At 41.3% G+C, this 18,129-nt stretch overlaps 2 protein-coding genes across 4 annotated transcripts; one reads left to right on the top strand and one right to left on the bottom strand.

Annotated features, from left to right (window-relative positions):
• Positions 1 to 20: 20 nt before the first annotated feature.
• Positions 21 to 6,783, top strand: c31h9orf78 (chromosome 31 C9orf78 homolog). Of its 2 annotated transcripts, none has more exons than XM_038970773.1 (9): positions 21 to 129; positions 2,329 to 2,388; positions 2,856 to 2,907; positions 3,028 to 3,098; positions 3,195 to 3,275; positions 4,782 to 4,979; positions 5,200 to 5,336; positions 5,804 to 5,914; positions 6,130 to 6,783. In XM_038970773.1, exons 1-9 carry the CDS (start codon positions 62 to 64, stop codon positions 6,225 to 6,227), a joined length of 876 nt encoding a protein of 291 aa, XP_038826701.1. In that variant the 5' UTR covers positions 21 to 61; the 3' UTR covers positions 6,228 to 6,783. The 2 variants fall into 2 exon arrangements, with proteins under 2 accessions (XP_038826701.1, XP_038826700.1); XM_038970772.1 differs by lacking the exon at positions 21 to 129 and adding an exon at positions 1,981 to 2,166.
• Positions 6,581 to 18,099, bottom strand: med22 (mediator complex subunit 22). Of its 2 annotated transcripts, XM_038970774.1 has the most exons (5): positions 18,015 to 18,099; positions 15,975 to 16,122; positions 15,657 to 15,737; positions 15,126 to 15,334; positions 6,581 to 7,631 (listed from the first exon to the last, which is right to left on the bottom strand). In XM_038970774.1, exons 2-5 carry the CDS (start codon positions 16,095 to 16,097, stop codon positions 7,430 to 7,432), a joined length of 615 nt encoding a protein of 204 aa, XP_038826702.1. In that variant the 5' UTR covers positions 16,098 to 16,122; positions 18,015 to 18,099; the 3' UTR covers positions 6,581 to 7,429. The 2 variants fall into 2 exon arrangements, with proteins under 2 accessions (XP_038826702.1, XP_038826704.1); XM_038970776.1 differs by lacking the exon at positions 6,581 to 7,631 and having other exon boundaries at positions 14,830 to 15,334.
• Positions 18,100 to 18,129: the final 30 nt, after the last annotated feature.

Genomic DNA, 18,129 nt, shown 5'->3' with positions numbered 1-18,129 from the left:
GTCAGTGTTGTTATGCTCTACGTCAGCAAGAACTAGCAGCTTGTTGCTTTATTTCATCGGGATGTTGTTTCGATTCTTTATGACACAATTTACTGGAATACATTTGTCAATAATATCTGTTGGAAAAAGGTATCGTTATTACCACACAAATACCTGCTTTTTAACAAGGTCAAATAGGTCTCTTTCAGAATGTATTACCCTGCGAATCATTGCCTGAAGAAACTCAAAGACATTACTGTCCTTTTTGTGTTGAGCGTCCAGAAACAGCTTTGCATTGATTTTGGCACTGTCTACACGTAAAGAGATTATGGCAAGACATTTGTAGTTGTATAATATTCTTGAAGACTTGTTTACATTTTAGTCTTATCCAGAACAATTTACAGTAGCGAGTGCAAACATTTTCGTACTGGTCCCCCGTGTGAATCAAACCCAGAACTGCGAGAAAAGTTCTATATATCCACTACCAACTGAGCTAAGGATACACCGTAGAATGATAAAATGTGATGCCAATTTCCGTAACTATTTTTACCTTAAATGTAATTGTGCTAATGGCAAAATGTAAATGCACTAATAGAAAAACACTCTTCCTTGTTTTCTATAAAGAGTTGGAGCAATACTTTAAGAACAAATTCTTATTTAGAATGACGGCCTACACCGGCCAAACTTGGACGACGCTGTGCCAACTGTGCGCCGCCCTATGGGACTCCCAATCACGGCAAGTTGTGATAGACCCTGGATCCGAACTAGGGTGTCTGTAGTGAAGTTTCAAGCACTGAGATGCAGTGCCTTAGACCACTGCGCCACTCGGGAGACAAAGGTTTTCAAATTGTACAAACATATACGGAAGTGGAATTATACATCCAAAATGCATATTAAGCAAAGTGCATAACCAAGCACACAGGTTTAACCCTCCTGCTGTGTTCCGGTCGAATTGGAACGATTTATAAGTTCTCTCTCTGAAAAATGTAGTTCATTTAATCTGATTGTCATAAATTGCGATGACTTTGTCCACACAGGACATCTGAACATACAAAATACATTTTGATGATTTTCATTACATTTTGGGTGTATTATTTAACTTTTGTACACCTGTGGTGTTCCCGGTCAAAAATGACCTGTCATTAGAAATGAATGGGTGAGACTACAATTAGTGTATAAAATTGAGTTCGGGCACATGCCCATTCATCAGATGGACACACTTCCTCTCCAAGACCCCCACATGCATGTGTGTTTGATCACACACACACACCTCACTCCCCTTCTTGGCTTCCATGGCAACCCCCATGGGAACCTTTCCCCAATAGAATCCATCCCCCACGGGAACCACACCTGTTGGCGTTCTCACTAACAATCGCAACATTGTTTCAATAATATATAGAACTTTTCTCGCAGCTCTTGTACAGTATATAAAGCTTTTTTGAGGCCTTGCTCACAATTCATTCTGTGGCAGCACAATGACCAAACGATATACTGTATGTGAAGCTCTTGATCATATCTTTGACACTGGTGAGGAGGAGAGAGTCCTTGTTAAACTTTGACTCAAAGTAGTCTGTGATAAATAGCACAATATGTTTCATCTGAGTATTTGTTATAGTCAAAATAATCCATACATTATGCTTTTTCTTTACTCAAAAACGAGTTGTATGAGCTCAGGTCAATGAGGCCTACAGGCCATAAATAGCAAATAGAAGTTCAAAACGTGTAATGGTCACAATAACTTAAGTTGATAAAAAAAGATCTAACGCAACATTAGGTGATAATATATGTATTATAAAATATGTATAATCAGCTATAATGGGGCGGTCATTTTGGACCGGGAACACATAAGTAATTAACATGAAACGAACACAACAGGAGGGTTAAGAAATAAATATATATATTCATATATGTATTTTTTTTAAATGTTTTTTCAATCGTCACAATACACGTCAAGTATAACGTCACGTCCGGTATTGGGGGAAGTGGCGCATAGGTCCGTCAGCGAAATCTGTCCCCTGTGTTATTATTGTTGGCAAAAGAGCAGCTGCGTACACTGTAAAGTCGTGCACACAAAGTTTGCTACCACCCTTTCGAAAACTCTACAATAATGCCGTCGGGGAAAAACTTTAGAAGGAGAAGAGAAAGCTCTTCGGATGAAGAGGAAGACGAGATAACAGCTGAAGTTAGGTAACGTTTGAGACGTTTTCAATATAACTTACCTTAGTTAGCAAGCCAGCCACGACGTGTATGATGGCTAGCTTCTAGCTGGCTAATGACTATTCGATTGCCAGATAGCAGTTCTTCCTGTTCTTGATATTGACGTTAGTCAAATCTTTTTTTTCTACTCAGATCGAAACTGGACGAAGCTAAAGAACTTCAGAGTTTACGGAAAAGACAGACTGGAGTTAGGTAGGTACAGTTTACAATTAAACAGCATGTTTCTGTTGTGTACCTTAGCTAATTGCACTTAGCTAGAAGTGTATATCACAGCTAGCTATGCAATAATATTTGATTATCAACATTTCTTTTTTTAAAGACTGAAATGTGTTTTCAGCCTAATTACAGGCTCATAACTTGGTTTGCTGCTATAAAGCAGAGGGATGCGGCTGGATAAATTGAATCATTATCTCAATCCATGAGATAGACATAATAGCTTTAATCATAGTTTGTTTACAAAGACTCAAATGAGCAAGCTTATTGTGTTAAGATGGAGTAAGACAGTTACTTGCGCCTACTGAGGCATGTACAATTTAGCATATATTCTTAAAAAAAAAAAGTAAACAGGCATATTATAAAATTAATTTAATAGTTGAGAAATTGTACCTTAACGAAACTGAAAAGTTATGATTAACTTTCTGTTATGTTGTACTATTCAGCGTGGCTGCATTGTTGGAGGGGGAGAAACTTCGCTTGGACGAAGGGGGTGATGTATGTTTTTTTCCCTTGTTTACATAGTGTTATTGTTCAGTTGTTGATACATTGAATGTGTTTGTTTCTGCATCTTATCTTATACTAACTACATTCTTCTCAACTTTCATTGCTCAACAGAATGACCCTTTTAAATTGAAGACCGGGGGTGTTGTTGACATGAAAAAAGTTAAAGACCGGGCCAGAGACATGTAAGCTTTTATTGCTACCAGTTTGAGGCTTTTAAAGTGTGTAAGACCATTTTTTTGTCAGTATTTATGATGTGTATGTCTCTTCTCCACCTTCAGGACCGATGACGACACAGGGGACCTTAATCTGGGCACCTCTTTCTCTGCCGAGACCAACAGACGAGATGAGGATGCCGACATGTATGCTATCAACAAACCAAACAATTTATTACATTTTATTAGGATCCCCATGAGCTGACGCCATACGAAAAATACATTAAATAAACTCAGCAAAAAAAGAAATGTCCTCTCACTGTCAACTGCGTTTATTTTCAGCAAACTTGTGTAAATATTTGTATGAACATAAGATTCAACAACTGAGACACAAACTGAACAAGTACCACAGACATGGGACTAACATAAATGGAATAATGTGTCTCTGAACAAAGGGGGGGTCAAAATCAAAAGTAACAGTCAGTATCTGGTGTGGCCACCAGCTGCATTAAGTACTGCAAAGCATCTCCTCATGGACTGTACCAGATTTGCCAGTTCTTGCTGTGAGATGTTACCCCACTCTTCCACCAAGGCTCCTGCAAGTTCCCAGACATTTCTGTGGGAAATGGCCCTAGCCCTCACCCTCCGATCCAACAGGTCCCAGACGTGCTCAATGGGATTGAGATCCGGGCTCTTCGCTGGCCATAGCAGAACACTGACATTCCTGTCTTGCAGGAAATCACGCACAGAACGAGCAGTATGGCTGGTGGCATTGTCATGCTGGAGGGTCATGTCAGGATGAGCTTGCAGGAAGGGTACCACATGAGGGAGGAGGATGTCTTCCCTGTAACGCACAGCGTTGAGATTGCCTGCAATGACAACAAGCTCAGTCCGATGATGCTGTGACACACCGCCCCAGACCATGACGGACCCTCCAAATCGATCCCGCTCCAGAGTACAGGCCTCGGTGTAACGCTCATTCCTTCCACGATAAATTTGAATCCAACCATCACCCCTGGTGAGACAAAACCGCGACTCGTCAGTGAAGAGCACTTTTTGCCAGTCCTGTCTGGTCCAGCGACGGTGGGTTTGTGCCCATAGGCGACATTGTTGCCAGTGATGTCTGGTGAGGACCTGCCTTACAACAGGCCTACAAGCCCTTAGTCCAGCCTCTCTCAGCCTACTGCGGTCAGTCTGAGCACTGATGGAGGGATTGTGCATTCCTGGTGTAACTCGGGCAGCAATTTATTGCCCTGGCCACATCTGCAGTTCATGCCTCCTTGCAGCATGCCTAAGGCACGTTCATGCAGATGAGCAGGAACCCGTGGCATCTTTCTTTTGGTGTTTTTCAGAGTCTGTAGAAAGACCTCTTTAGTGTCCTAAGTTTTCATAACTGTGACCTTGATTGCCTACTGTCTGTAAGCTGCTAGTGTCTTAATGACCGTTCCACAGGTGCATGTTCTTTAATTGTTTATGGTTCATTGAACATGCACGGGAAACAGTGTTTAAACCCTTTACAATGAAGAGCTGTGGATTTTTACTAATTATCTTTGGAAGACAGGGTTCTGAAAAAGGGACATTTCTTTTTTTTGCTGAGTTCTCATTATCTTAAAGCACAACTATTGTCTGATGAGATCTCACTGATGTCTCAGTTCACAATTTTGAAGTTCTATATTTTGCTGTATATTTTTTAAATGTTCTCCCCCCGGCTAGGATGAAATACATTGAGACAGAGCTGAAGAAGAAGAAGGGCTTGGTGGAAGCGGAGGAGCAGAAGGTAAAAGTGAAGAATGCTGAGGACCTCCTGTACGAGCTGCCGGAGAACATCCGAGTCAACTCGGCCAAGAAGACTGAAGAGATGTTGTCCAATCAGATGCTGAGTGGGATCCCCGAGGTTGACCTTGGCATTGAGTGAGTGGCCAGGGTCTCAATGTTTCTGCAGCTGAAAACTCCTAGGGGAAACACTCTTGGTGTTTTTTGCTCTTGTTAAATCTGTATTCATGTCTAGCAACTATAGCAATGTCTTGTAATCTTACCACAACAAATCCAGTGACTGAAAACCTTGCACAACAGCTGTGTTTGTTTAGCACATCTTGAAGCTTAGATAAAGAGCATTATTTCTGTTTTTCAGTGCTAAGATAAAGAACATCATCTTCACGGAGGAGGCCAAGGCCAAGCTGCTACAGGATCAAAGGAACAAGAAGAAGGACAACGGCACCTCCTTTGTCCCCACCAACATCGCTGTCAACTACGTCCAGCACAACCGCTGTGAGTTATGTTCATGTCATCTATGACTGATTCCTGCTTCACACTACAGGGCAGACCCAATCCGTACTTTGCTGGCTTTGTTATTTTATCTCTCACATGGTTTCTGTAAAGAACAGTGGTGGATGCGTAACCAGGCCAGTACAGCTAGGCTTGACTCAGTAGCATGGACCAGCCAGTACAGCTAGGCTTGACTCAGTAGCATGGACCAGCCCAGTACAGCTAGGCTTGACTCAGTAGCATGAACCAGCCCAGTACAGCTAGGCTTGACTCAGTAGCATGAACCAGCCCAGTACAGCTAGGCTTGACTCAGTAGCATGAACCAGCCCAGTACAGCTAGGCTTGACTCAGTAGCATGAACCAGCCCAGTACAGCTAGGCTTGACTCAGTAGCATGACATCAAATCACGTCCACCTGTTTACACATGCTGATCTGTCAGCCTTTAACTGTGTGAATGTATTTTGTTCCAGTCTACCGTGAAGACGTGAACGCCCCACAGAGACACCACAACAGACACAAACCAAAGGAGCCAGAGGCCAGGCCTCTCCGTGTGGGTGACACAGAGAAACCAGGACCAGAGGGTAAGAGAAGAATCCACACAACTGCATCAACCACTGCATCACATTTAGACCAGAGGACATATACAAACATATTGCTAGAGAGAAGCCACCGCTAATACTGATAGCATAACACAGTATCTCTGAGATGAAAACATTTGTATATTTTTTTGCTGAAATATTGGAGAATACACCTATTAGAGACGTTAACGGTCAATCTGCTTTCATATCTCTTCCAGCTGTGGAACCAGCCAACCATCGCAAGAGGCCTAACAACGAGAAGGCCACGGACGACTACCACTACGAGAAGTTCAAGAAGATGAACCGTAGATACTGAGGATAGATTTGCCCTTTGACTGGAATTTGGATAATCTCCACTGAACATGATTTTTAGTCTAGGGCTAGGATGTTTTTCCTTTAGGAAAAAAAATCTATGCCCATTTGTATAAATAGCATCTTCTGCTTTTTGTTTCCAGCTTTGTTGTTTTGTCTGGGACTCGATTGATGTAGTGTATTCTATCAATAGCATGTGAAATGTAAAATCAGAATTATTTGATGTCATTCCATCCTTGGTTTCTACAATAAATGTATCATGTTCTCTTTGACATTTGTCAGAACAAAACCAGTAGTAATAGCTGACTATTTTTGGATTGTTCCAGAAATCTTTTTTTTTAAAGATTAGAGACAGGCTTGAGTTTATAATGGTGTTTTATTCACTTGTCTAATTCTTCATGCAATTAAAAGCTTACTAACTGAAATTGCAATATTACAAAAACAATGCTACAAAAGTAATCCAAGAACATAACATCCATACAATTGCATGACATGCAGTCTTATGGTCATACATTTAGACACGTTTTAACCTAAATAAAGAAATTGGCATCCGTAATGCACCATGTTTCTGCCACTGGGGTAACTGAAATGTCTTTAGAACTAAATCTCAACAAGTGTATGTAATGGGGATATTAGACAGACAGGGCAAAAACAAATCTTGGTTAGATTTTCGGGAGACGCAGTTTTAAAATTGTTTGGGCCAGCTAATAGTCTTCACACTAGTTGCATTAAGCATTATTTCTAATCTTGTTCAAACGCATTTAAAAAAAAAAAAAAATTATACTCTATCCATTTGGTCAGATACCTTGCTACAGAGCTTACAGCATTTATAAACTATCAGAGAAGCAACCTTAGATAAATTACCATTATTGATTGAATAAAGTTATGTGTGATATTTGTGCAGTTGGAGTGTAACGTTAGCTTATCAACAGTGTTCATCATACTATCAATGCTTCATACTGTTCCCTTGTAATCTTAAAGTATACAGAGGAATACCCTTTAGAAACATTAAAGGTCTTCAGTTCGGTTCAGTTTTGCTTGCCCCCCATTTCCACCAGACACACTGACAGTGGAAGACTTGTCATACTGTACATGGATAGACTATGATACATTAACACTAATCTACGTACCACTGTGAGAATCTGAGTGACACGGTGTTGGAGGGAGAGGTCCATTCTACATCCATATGTGGTCTGCTCCAGTGCTTTAGGGCTTGTCTGCCGCGGCGGTGGTCCCGTGTCCGTTGAGGTAATGTTTGGGGGTGGTATCCTGGGAGGCAGGTCCGTCTGTGTCCTCCTCGACCCCCTGGGCTGACCCGGAGGTGGCGCCCCCGTCCGGGGACGCCCAACTGTCCCAACGCCAGTAGGCCTCACACAGGGGCAGGTCGGTACTGTCCCACTGACCGTAGCTTTACCAGAACAAAAACCATAGAGGGGTATAGAATCAGCAAAGCACAGAGAAGAGAGGTGTGTGTCTGACACATCTGGTAGAGTACAGACACACACCTGCATTAAAGAGACAGACACAGGAATGATGCACACAAAACGCAGGAAACAGCAGTATGAAGTACAAGCTTAAGCTCAAAGGATTCCAGAGCAATGTTAGCTAGGTCTAGTGCTGTGATCATTTCCCTAAATAAATGTGTCTGTAGTCTTTCATTCCTCTTTGTCTTTGCTATTAACAGCTGCAATGCAGTCTCAAAGATGGTAAACTGGACACATTCATTGCTTGTTTTGTTTCCATTTCCAAATGCAACACAATCAATGAAACATGACCTGGAGCAAAGGGTCAATGAGTAGGTGAAAAATCTGTCGATGTGCCCTTGAGCAAGGCATGTAACACTAATTGCGTCTGCTAAATGCCTCAAATGTAAACGTAGAGTTGGGTCATCTGTAACTGACTGTTAGATACACTAGTTGTTGGTATTAGGGTTGTTGCGATACAAGTAATGTGATACTCTGAGGTATCGTGGGAAGGAATCAAAACATGAGGCGTACTGAATTTCCTGAGGAAAACAGTCCTAATGTCAGAAAACAGCAGCCTGATGTTGTCACCCAGAATCCCATGTTTCTTTTCCAAGCTATAGCACACTATATGTCACATACAGTGGGTTTTTAAAGGACCAAGGAGTTAAGTCTGCTTTGTGTTTTCCTTCTTGCCAAGGAAAATCAGGTATCGTAGTATCACGATACTTGAGTCGTGACAACCCTAGTTTATATCACCTAGCTGTGTAATCTTACTCCCAGAAGTGCATTAGATCCTGATGCAGGGCAAAGAACAGGAAATGTACAGGCAGAGAAAAAGAGGGGATACAACACCTTGCATGCCGAAAAGCAACATCTAGAGACAGTTAGATTTCTCACAGTTAAATAAATTAGACAGAGAATTACATTGTTTTGTCTCTAGTTTATTTTTCAGTGTTTATAAAGATAAAAGACTTGGTCTATGCCAATGATCTATATATATATATAAACACACTGTATGACCAATAGAGGGCGCTGTGTTGAAGCCACCGTGCCTCCATCTTGACACGCCCCCACCAGTGTAAAAAATTGAATAGAAATGCATTTATTAATGTCTACATTCGTTTTTGCCACATTTATTCTATTACAGATACCTTAATGCATACTTTTACATTATATTGTGAGCTATTAAGTCCTTACAAAGTATAATTTTGGGAGATTACTAATGTTACTGTCGCCACTACAACAACAAAACACTTAAATACATGCAATTTTGTCCTTGAAACATTTAATTGAAATACTGTAGAATTCCATTCATTCCTATGGAGGACTGCTCCTACTGGGCAATGCAAATATGGCCGACCGGTGGCTTCAAAGCCTCTCAATGGTCAATAGATTGCATCAGCAATCCAGGGTTTATATACATCATTGGTCTATGCAGGTGACTGACACAGACTAAATACATATTGCCATAGTTGATATGTGTGCAACAGTGCATGCTTTGTGAACACAGTTTGCACGGTTACTGGCTTGGTCAACTGTCTGGGAACAGAATCATTCAGATACAACACCGGATTCCGTTCAATGCAAAGTTTCTGGAACCCTCATAGAGATTAGATTTGTCTAGCACTTTCTAGTCTAAAACCATTCAATAGAAAATAAATAACACAAATGCCTGGTGTGTTGGTTAATGGACCTATACATCCACAATTTATAATTAGGGTTATAAAGACATAATACTTTTGCTTGTAGAAATGATCTTCCAGTGATTTTGTGATTGTAACAGTTTTTCTTCTTCATTAGATTCCAAGTATTTTGCAATGAAAGCATTTTTAACATGTGTTTTCTTACATTTCCCTTCCTGAGCCGTTTGCTCCGAGTTAACACAAATCTTTCAATTACATGATTGAATAGTTTAATAAAGGATCTTATCCACATTTCAGCACACAACTACACCCACTCACCAGTCCACAAATACTGACTGTAAAGCTTTAGAATGTGTTACCTAGATACCTACCTATAAACGGTATACAGTTGAAGTCGGAAGTTTACATAAACCTTATCCAAATACATTTAAACTCAGTTTTTCACAATTCCTGACATTTAACCCTAGTAAAAAATCCCTGTCTTAGGTCAGTTAGGATTAGAGGTCGACCGATTATGATTTTTCAACGCCGATACCGATTATTGGAGGACCAAAAAAGCCGATACCGATTAATCGGCCTATTTATTTATTTTTATTTATTTGTAATAATGACAATTACAACAATACTGAATGAACACTTTTATTTTAACTTAATATAATACATCAATGAAATCAATTTAGACTCAAATAAATAAGAAACATGTTCAATTTGGTTTAAATAATGCAAAAACAAAGTGTTGGAGAAGAAAGTAAAAGTGCAATATGTGCCATGTAAAAAAGCTAACGTTTAAGTTCCTTGCTCAGAACATGAGACCATATGAAAGCTGGTGGTTCCTTTTAACATGAGTCTTCAATATTCCCAGGTAAGAACTTTTAGGTTGTAGTTATTATGGGAATTATAGGACTATTTCTCTCTATACCATTTGTATTTCATATACCTTTGACTATTGGATGTTCTTATAGGCACTATAGTATTGCCAGTGTAACAGTATAGCTTCCGTCCCTCTCCTCGCCCCAGGAACACATCGACAACAGTCACCCTCAAAGCATCGTTACCCATCGCTCCACAAAAGCCGCGGCCCTTGCAGAGCAAGGGGAACAACTACTTCAAGGTCTCAGAGCGAGTGACGTCACCGTTTGAAACGCTATTAGCGCGCACCCCACTAACTAGCTAGCCATTTCACATCGGTTACACCAGCCTAATCTCGGGAGTTGATAGGCTTGAAGTCATAAACAGCTCAATGCTTGAAGCACAGCGAAGAGCTGATGGTAAACGCACTAAAGTGCTGTTTGAATGAATGCTTACGAGCCTGTTGCTGCCTACCACCGCTCAGTCAGACTGCTCTATCAAATATCAAATCATAACTAAATTATAACATAATAACACACAGAAATACGAGCCTTAGGTCATTAATATGGTCAAATCCGGAAACTATCATTTCGAAAACAAAATGTTTATTCTTTCAGTGAAATACGGAACCGTTACGTATTTTATCTAACGGGTAGCATCCATAAGTCTAAATATTCCTGTTACATTGCACAACCTTCAATGTTTTATCATAATTACGTAAAATTCTGGCAAATTAGTTCGCAACGAGCCAGGCGGCCCAAACTGTTGCATATACCCTGACTCTGCGTGCAATGAACGCAAGAGAAGTGACACAATTTCCCTAGTTTAATATTGCCTGCTAACCTGGATTTCTTTTAACGAAATATGCAGGTTTAAAAAAAATATACTTCTGTGTATTGATTTTAAGAAAGGCATTGATGTTTAGGGTTAGGTACATTCGTGCAACGATTGTGTTTTTTTCGCAAATGCGCTTTTGTTAATTCATTCCCCGTTTGGCGAAGTTGGCTGTCTTTGTTAGGAAGAAAGTCTTCACACAGTTCGCAACGAGCCAGGCGGCCCAAACTGCTGCATATACCCTGACTCTGTTGCACAGAACGCAAGAGAAGTGACACAATTTCCCTAGTTAAAAGAAATTCATGTTAGCAGGCAATATTAACTAAATATGCAGGTTTAAAAATATATATTTGTGTATTGATTTTAAGAAAGGTGTTGATGTTTAAAGTTAGGTACACATTGGTGCAACGACAGTGCTTTTTTCACAAATGCCCTCGTTAAATCAGTAGGCTAAGATTCAATGATAAATTAACTGTCACCGCATCGATTATACTTAACGCAGGACAAGCTAGATAAACTAGTAATATCATCAACCATGTGTAGTGATTATGTTAAGATTGTTTTTTATAAGATACGTTTAATGCTAGCTAGCACCTTACCGGGGCTCCTTGCTGCACTCGCATAACAGGTAGTCAGCCTGCCACGCAGTCTCCTCGTGGAACGCAATGTAATCGGCCATGATCGGTGTCCAAAAATGCCGATTACCGATTGTTATGAAAACTTGAAATCAGCCTTAATTAAAATCGGCCATTCCGATTAATCGGTCGACCTCTAGTTAGGATCACCACTTTATTTTAAGAATGTGAAATGTCAGAATAATAGTAGAGAGAATGATTTATTTCAGCTTTTATTTATTGCATCACATTCCCAGTGGGTCAGAAGTTTACATACATTCAATTAGTATTTGGTAGCATTGCCTTTAAATTGCTTAACTTGGGTGAATGTTATAGGTAGCGTTCCACAAGCTTCCCACAATAAGTTGGGTGAATTTTGGCCCATTCCTCCTGACAGAGCTAGTGTAACTGAGTCAGGTTTGTAGGCCTCCTTGATTTTTCAGTTCTACCCACAAATGTTCTATAGGATTGAAGTCAGGGCCTTGTGATGGCCACTCCAATATCAATCAATCAATCAAGTTTATTTTATATAGCCCTTCGTACATCAGCTAATATCTCGAAGTGCTGTACAGAAACCCAGCCTAAAACCCCAAACAGCAAGCAATGCAGGTGTAGAAGCACCTGCATTGCTTCTACACAAGTCAATACCTTGACTTTGTTTTCCTTAAGACATTTTCCCACAACTTTGGAAGTATGCTTGGGGTCAATGTCCATTTGGAAGACCCATTTGCAACCAAGCTTTAACTTCCTGACTGATGTCTTGAGATGTTGCTTCAATATATCCAAATAATTGTCTTTCCTCATGATGCCATCTATTTTGTGAAGTGCACCAGTTCCTCCTGCAGCAAAGCACCCCCACAACATGATGCTGCCACCCCTGTGCTCCACGGTTGGGATGGTGTTCTTCGGCTTGTAAGCCATCCCCCTTTTTCCTCCAAATATAACGATGGTCATTATGGCCAAACAGTTCTATTTTTGTTTCATCAGACCAGAGGACATTTCTCCAAAAAGTATGATCTTTGTCTCCATGTGCAGTTGCAAACCGTAGTGTGGATTTTTTATGGCGGTTTTGGAGCAGTGGCTTCTTCCTTGCTGAGCGGCCTTTCAGGTTATGTCGATATAGGACTCGTTTTACTGTGGATATAGATACTTTTGTACCTGTTTCCTCTAGCATCTTCACAAGGTCCTTTGCTGTTGTTATGGGATTGATTTGCACATTTCGCACCAAAGTACGTTCATCTCCAGGAGACAGAACGCGTCTCCTTCCTGAGCGGTATGACGGCTGCGTGGTCCCATGGTGTTTATACTTGTGTACTATTGCTTGTACATATGAACGTGGTACCTTCAGGCGTTTGGAAATTGCTCCCAAGGATGAACCAGACTTGTGGAGGTCTACCATTTTTTTTCTGAGTACTTGGCTGATTTCTTTGGATTTTCCCATGATGTCAAGCAAAGAGGCACTGAGTTTGAAGGTAGGCCTTGAAATACATCCACAGGTACACCTCCAATTGACTCAAATTATGTCAATTAGCCTATCAGAAGCTTCTAAAGCCATGACCATTTTCTGGATTTTCCAAGCTGTTTAAAGGCACAGTCAACTTAGTGTATGTAAACTTCTGACCCACTGGAATTGTGATACAGTGAATTATAAGTGAAATAATCTGTCTGTAAACAATTGTTGGAAAAATTGCTTGTGTCATGCACAAAGTATATGTCCTAACTGACTTGCCAAAACTATAGTTTGTCAACAAGAAATTTGTGGTTGAAAAACAAGTTTTAATGACTCCAACCTAAGTGTATGTAAACTTCTGACTTTAACTGTATGTTCTCTCAGTCATCAGCCTATTACAAACAACTGAGGAAGAATATAGCAACTAGATACACTACATGACCAACAGTACGTGGACACCTGCTCGTTGAACATCTCATTCCAAAATCATGGGCATTAATATGGAGTTGATCCCCCCTTTGCTGCTATAACAGCTTCCACTCTTCTGGGAGGCTTTCCACTAGATGTTGGAACATTGCTGCGGGGACTTGCTTCCATTCAGCCACAAGAGCATTACTGAAGTCGGGCACTGATGTTGGGCGATTAGGCCTGGCTCGCAGTCAGCGTTCCAATTCATCCCAAAGGGGTTCGATTGGGTTGAGGTCAGGGCTTTGTGCAGGCCAGCCAAGTTCTTCCACACTGATCTCAAGAAACCATTTCTGTATGGACCTCGCTTTGTGCACGGGTGCTTTGAGATGCTGAAACAGGAAAGGGCCTTCCCCCAAACTGTTGCCACAAAGTTGGAAGCACAGAATTGTCTAGAATGTCATTATATGCTGTAGCATTAAGATTTCCCTCCACTGGAACTAAGGGGCCTAGCCCAAACCATGAAAAACAGCCCCAGACCATTATTCCTCCTCAACCAAACTTTACAGTTGGCACTATGCATTCGGGCATGTAGCGTTCTCCTGTCATCCACCAAACCCAGATTAATTCATCGGACTGCCAAATGGTGAAGCATGAATCATCACTCCAGAGAATGCATTTCCAATGCTCCAGACTCCAATGGCGGCAAACTTTACAGCACTCTTGCCGACGCTTGGCATTGCGCATGGTGATCTTAGGCTTGTGTGCGGCTGCTCGGCCATGGAAATCTATTTCATGAAGCTCCCGACGAAGAGTTATTGTGCTGACGTTGCTTCCAGAAGCAGTTTGGAACTCGGTAGTGAGTGTTGCAAATGAGGACAGACACGCTACGCACTTCATCATTCTGCAGTCCTGTTCTGTGAGCATGTGTGGCTACCACTTCGCGGCTGAGCCGTTGTTGATCCTAGACGTTTCCACTTCATAATAACAGCACTTACAGTTGACTGGAGCAGCTCTAACAGGGCAGAAATTTCACGAAATAACATGTTGGAAAGTTGGAATCCTATGGCGGTGCCACGTTGAAAGTCATTGAGCTCGAGTAAGGACATTCTACTGCCAATGTTTGTCTATGGAGATTGCATGGCTGTGTGCTCGATGTTATAAACCTGTCAGCAACAGGTGAGGCTGAAATAGCAGAAACCACACATTTGAAGGGGTGTCCACATACTTTTGTATATATAGTGTACACTAGAACCACACTTATGATTGGGTATAACATTTACCATGTTGAGACCTACAATCTATCATACATGAGGTAATAAAAAAAACTTCCAGAGGCATTACAAACAAGGCACATCATTTAATTTTCAACCAAATGAGATTAGATTTCTCATGGTGAATGTATTGCAAAATAACTTTGCCCATAGATCAACCATCTATTTTGCTGTTAAAACCAGCATTTGGATATTCTATTGAAGTTGACGCAATATACAGAGACACTAAAAGACTAATGGCGATGACTGAGGTGGTGGGGTAAGATAAACCCTTCATAAGGCACGACGGTGAGGGGGAATAGGGGCTATAAGTCATGATAGAGTGGACCAACCGAACCTCGACTGTGCAGTATGAGCCTACTTGTACCTGGAGGAGTAATATTCTTCCTCTAGCTCGTACAGGTCGATGGCGATCTCGTCACGGAGCGAGGTGAGCTTCTTGTCGCACTCCTCCTGCAGCGAGCGCAGCTGCTGGTTCTGCAGGCTGATGGCCTCGTTGACCGACGGGAAGTCGTTGAGGATCAGGAACTGTTTCAGGTCCGACACTAGCTTCATCAGGGACTCGCCCGCACGCACCTTCAGACACAACAACAAACCACTGGGATTATCACTGGTGCTTTTGCCTTGTAACATGCACTCAATACAGGGTCATGTACATTATGCAACAAATGGGGAAGAAACAGACTGAAACAGGGTGGGACTACCTGAAATTGTTCAATAAGAAACGCTCATTTGAGTTTTCGGTTACAACATGTTTTCAAATGTTTTCCATTGCAGGCCCAAATGAACATGACCCAGGGTTGAATTCCAACTCAACCATTAACTTCCCTAAGCAAGGGGTTTAAAGTTGAAGGAAAGCTCTCCTAGTCTTGAGGGAGTCTGGCTGGCATGTACTTACAATGTTGGCTGCTCTGACGTGCATCTCATAGTGGTCCTGCTCAGCCTGGGTAGCCCGAGAGACCTGTGTCTCGTCCTCTACCTGGAGCAAAACAACACAACACATTTTGGTTGAACAGTAGAGATAGAATGACTTTATGGGTTAAACCGTCATTCTTTCAGTAAAAGAAAACGTTAGGAAAAAACTCCTTTGTCTGTTTCTCTCGCTCTCTCTCGCTCACACAGACAAACACACACTGTCTCACACACTCAAATGTGATCACGCACGCACGCACACACACACACACACACACACACAATACCGTAACGGTACAGCTACCTTTGCGGTTTTTATGATTTCTGTGAGGTTATCTAGAATGGACCTGATATCATCCTTCAGTCTTTTGTTGTAGTTCTGAAGAAGACTCTCCTTGCTTTGAGGGAGCGCTCTTTGATTGGCCATCGTATTCAGGAATGTAAACAAACCCCTAAAAGCAAATAAAGGAGATACATAACATTCAAAATACGCCCACGTTATACTGTAGTTAGCCAGCAAAATAAAACGACATGGTATTGCTAACGCGCATCATCAAATGCAATGTCTTGACTTCTTCGTCTTCTTTGGGACTGGGTTGGCGGATTGTGAGGATAGTAACAACCTACCTACGTTAAATTACGACAATACAAAATTGGGGGAAATTAAAATGACCCTGCCAACTATTAGCCCCCACAAAAAAAACACTACCTAATTCCACTATTTAACCCTATCTAACCCTTCTCCAGGCCAATGGTCTGGGAGGACAGAACACTACCACTCAATATCCCCTGCAACTCTTCTGCAGTAAAACCTCACAATCAAATCAAATTGTATTGGTCACATACACATATTTAGCAGAAGTTATTGTGTGTGTGTGTGTGTGTGTGTGAGCGTGTATGCGCACGTGAGCGATCACATTTGAGTGTGTAGCGAAATGCCTGTATTCCTAGATCCAACAGTCCCAAGTACTTCTCTGCAGCTGTTTTCTGTGACTTACGTTACATTTCTGCAGTACAGTTGACAACCATGGCTATGAATACTAAAAAAAACACCTTACTGAAGCACATATTATTCCCATACCGCTTTATTGGTCTCTGCCTACTCACAGGAATCCTCTCAGAATCCCTCACCCTGTACACATCTTCCTCTGCCACTCTCTTCATTGCTTCAGCATACAACACTTTCTGTACTGCTCTAACCCTGGCAACCTCAACATGCCTTTCTCTCACAGGACACCTCCAATCTCCAGCGCCATAAGCCAATGTCTTGACTTTTTCCACTTGACAGTGGCGTGGCATTCGTGGATGCCAGGAGAAGCCAGGCTTCCCCCCAAAAAATACAAAGAAAAAAAATACAATTATTTGTCTTTTGTCTATCTGTGTTTCATAATTTTCCTTCAATTCGCAAGAGGCCGAATGTACTGTATCTCACCGGAGAAAGCAAAACAGTGCCCCTGTCTGGCCAGTAGCATTCAATGCAAGGGAAGCCAGCGAGCATTTGGTTAATAAAAAAAAAAAAGACAAAATAATAGCCAATCAGCATTGGCCTAAACTGAGTGCGCTCAACTGTGAATAGTCCTGGTGCAGCAAAATAAAGGGTCAAGGGAAGCCAGTTTGTAATTCGCGTCTACTAGTTATGTTTTTGTCTTCCAGTGGCTAGCTAGCTAAAATAGTCCCTTTCCTATATTAGGCATGGACGGAGATAGGGATTTAATTCTGATCCAACCATTAAGTCATACATTGTTGTGCCCCTGGCCTGAGAGGATAGAAGGCTAATGTTTAACTAGCTAACGTTTCACATGAAAGTAAGTCAGGCAAGCGAGCTAGCATTTTAGCCAGGTAGCCTAAGACAACCAAAAATAAATGCCTGTACTGTATGACAGCGTGATAGACAGTTTCGTCAACATGAAAGAGCGACGGATGACATAAGCTTTCTCTACAAGTAGAGTGAGTCAACATGTTTTTTCTACTTGCACGAATGCGTTTGTAACATGCAATATGCTTTGTGGACTTAACCGTGCAGAGGTTGCGCTCCGGTTTTGTGATAAAGGTGTGGTTGAATTTATTCTGCCACTGTGTGTCTTCTTATTGTCTCGGCCTTTAGGCCTGTATATCACGGGTACAAGGCATATTAACTAACACTATTTTTAGAGCAAATATCACAACGCTTAGGTTGTAATAAGTTTTTTTTTTTCTGCCTTCGCCAGTGATTTTACCCACGCACCCCCTGCTACTTGCAGAAATGAAGAGAAATCGATTAACTCAACCACAACTGGTCAATACTGAGGTCTTCTATTTGTACATGGTATATACAGTTCTATATCAATTATAAAACATCACGTACCTCCTAAATAGTTTTCAACAATGTATATTTATGAAAATAGAAAGGTGCACATCCCGTTCAAAATCACCACTGCCGTCGATTGTTTATGACGTCACATACATTTATCGCGGTACTT

This window comes from Salvelinus namaycush, chromosome 31, assembly GCF_016432855.1.
Source record: "Salvelinus namaycush isolate Seneca chromosome 31, SaNama_1.0, whole genome shotgun sequence".
In the NCBI taxonomy this organism is placed as follows: Eukaryota; Metazoa; Chordata; class Actinopteri; order Salmoniformes; family Salmonidae; genus Salvelinus; species Salvelinus namaycush.
This window is presented reverse-complemented; position numbering and strand designations above follow the sequence as displayed.

Bases quoted from the DNA above. Each gene is read 5' to 3' on its own strand.
- c31h9orf78 (XM_038970772.1), top strand. From the start codon at position 2,087: ATGCCGTCGGGGAAAAACTTTAGAAGGAGAAGAGAAAGCTCTTCGGAT. The intron at 2,908-3,027 runs GTATGTTTTTTT...ATTGCTCAACAG, and splicing joins GCTTGGACGAAGGGGGTGAT to AATGACCCTTTTAAATTGAA. The intron at 3,276-4,781 runs GTATGCTATCAA...CCCCCCGGCTAG, and splicing joins CGAGATGAGGATGCCGACAT to GATGAAATACATTGAGACAG.
- med22 (XM_038970774.1), bottom strand. From the start codon at position 16,097: ATGGCCAATCAAAGAGCGCTCCCTCAAAGCAAGGAGAGTCTTCTTCAG. The intron at 15,738-15,974 runs GTAGCTGTACCG...GTTTTGCTCCAG, and splicing joins AAATCATAAAAACCGCAAAG to GTAGAGGACGAGACACAGGT. The intron at 7,632-15,125 runs GTACAAGTAGGC...GTTCTGGTAAAG, and splicing joins GAAGAATATTACTCCTCCAG to CTACGGTCAGTGGGACAGTA.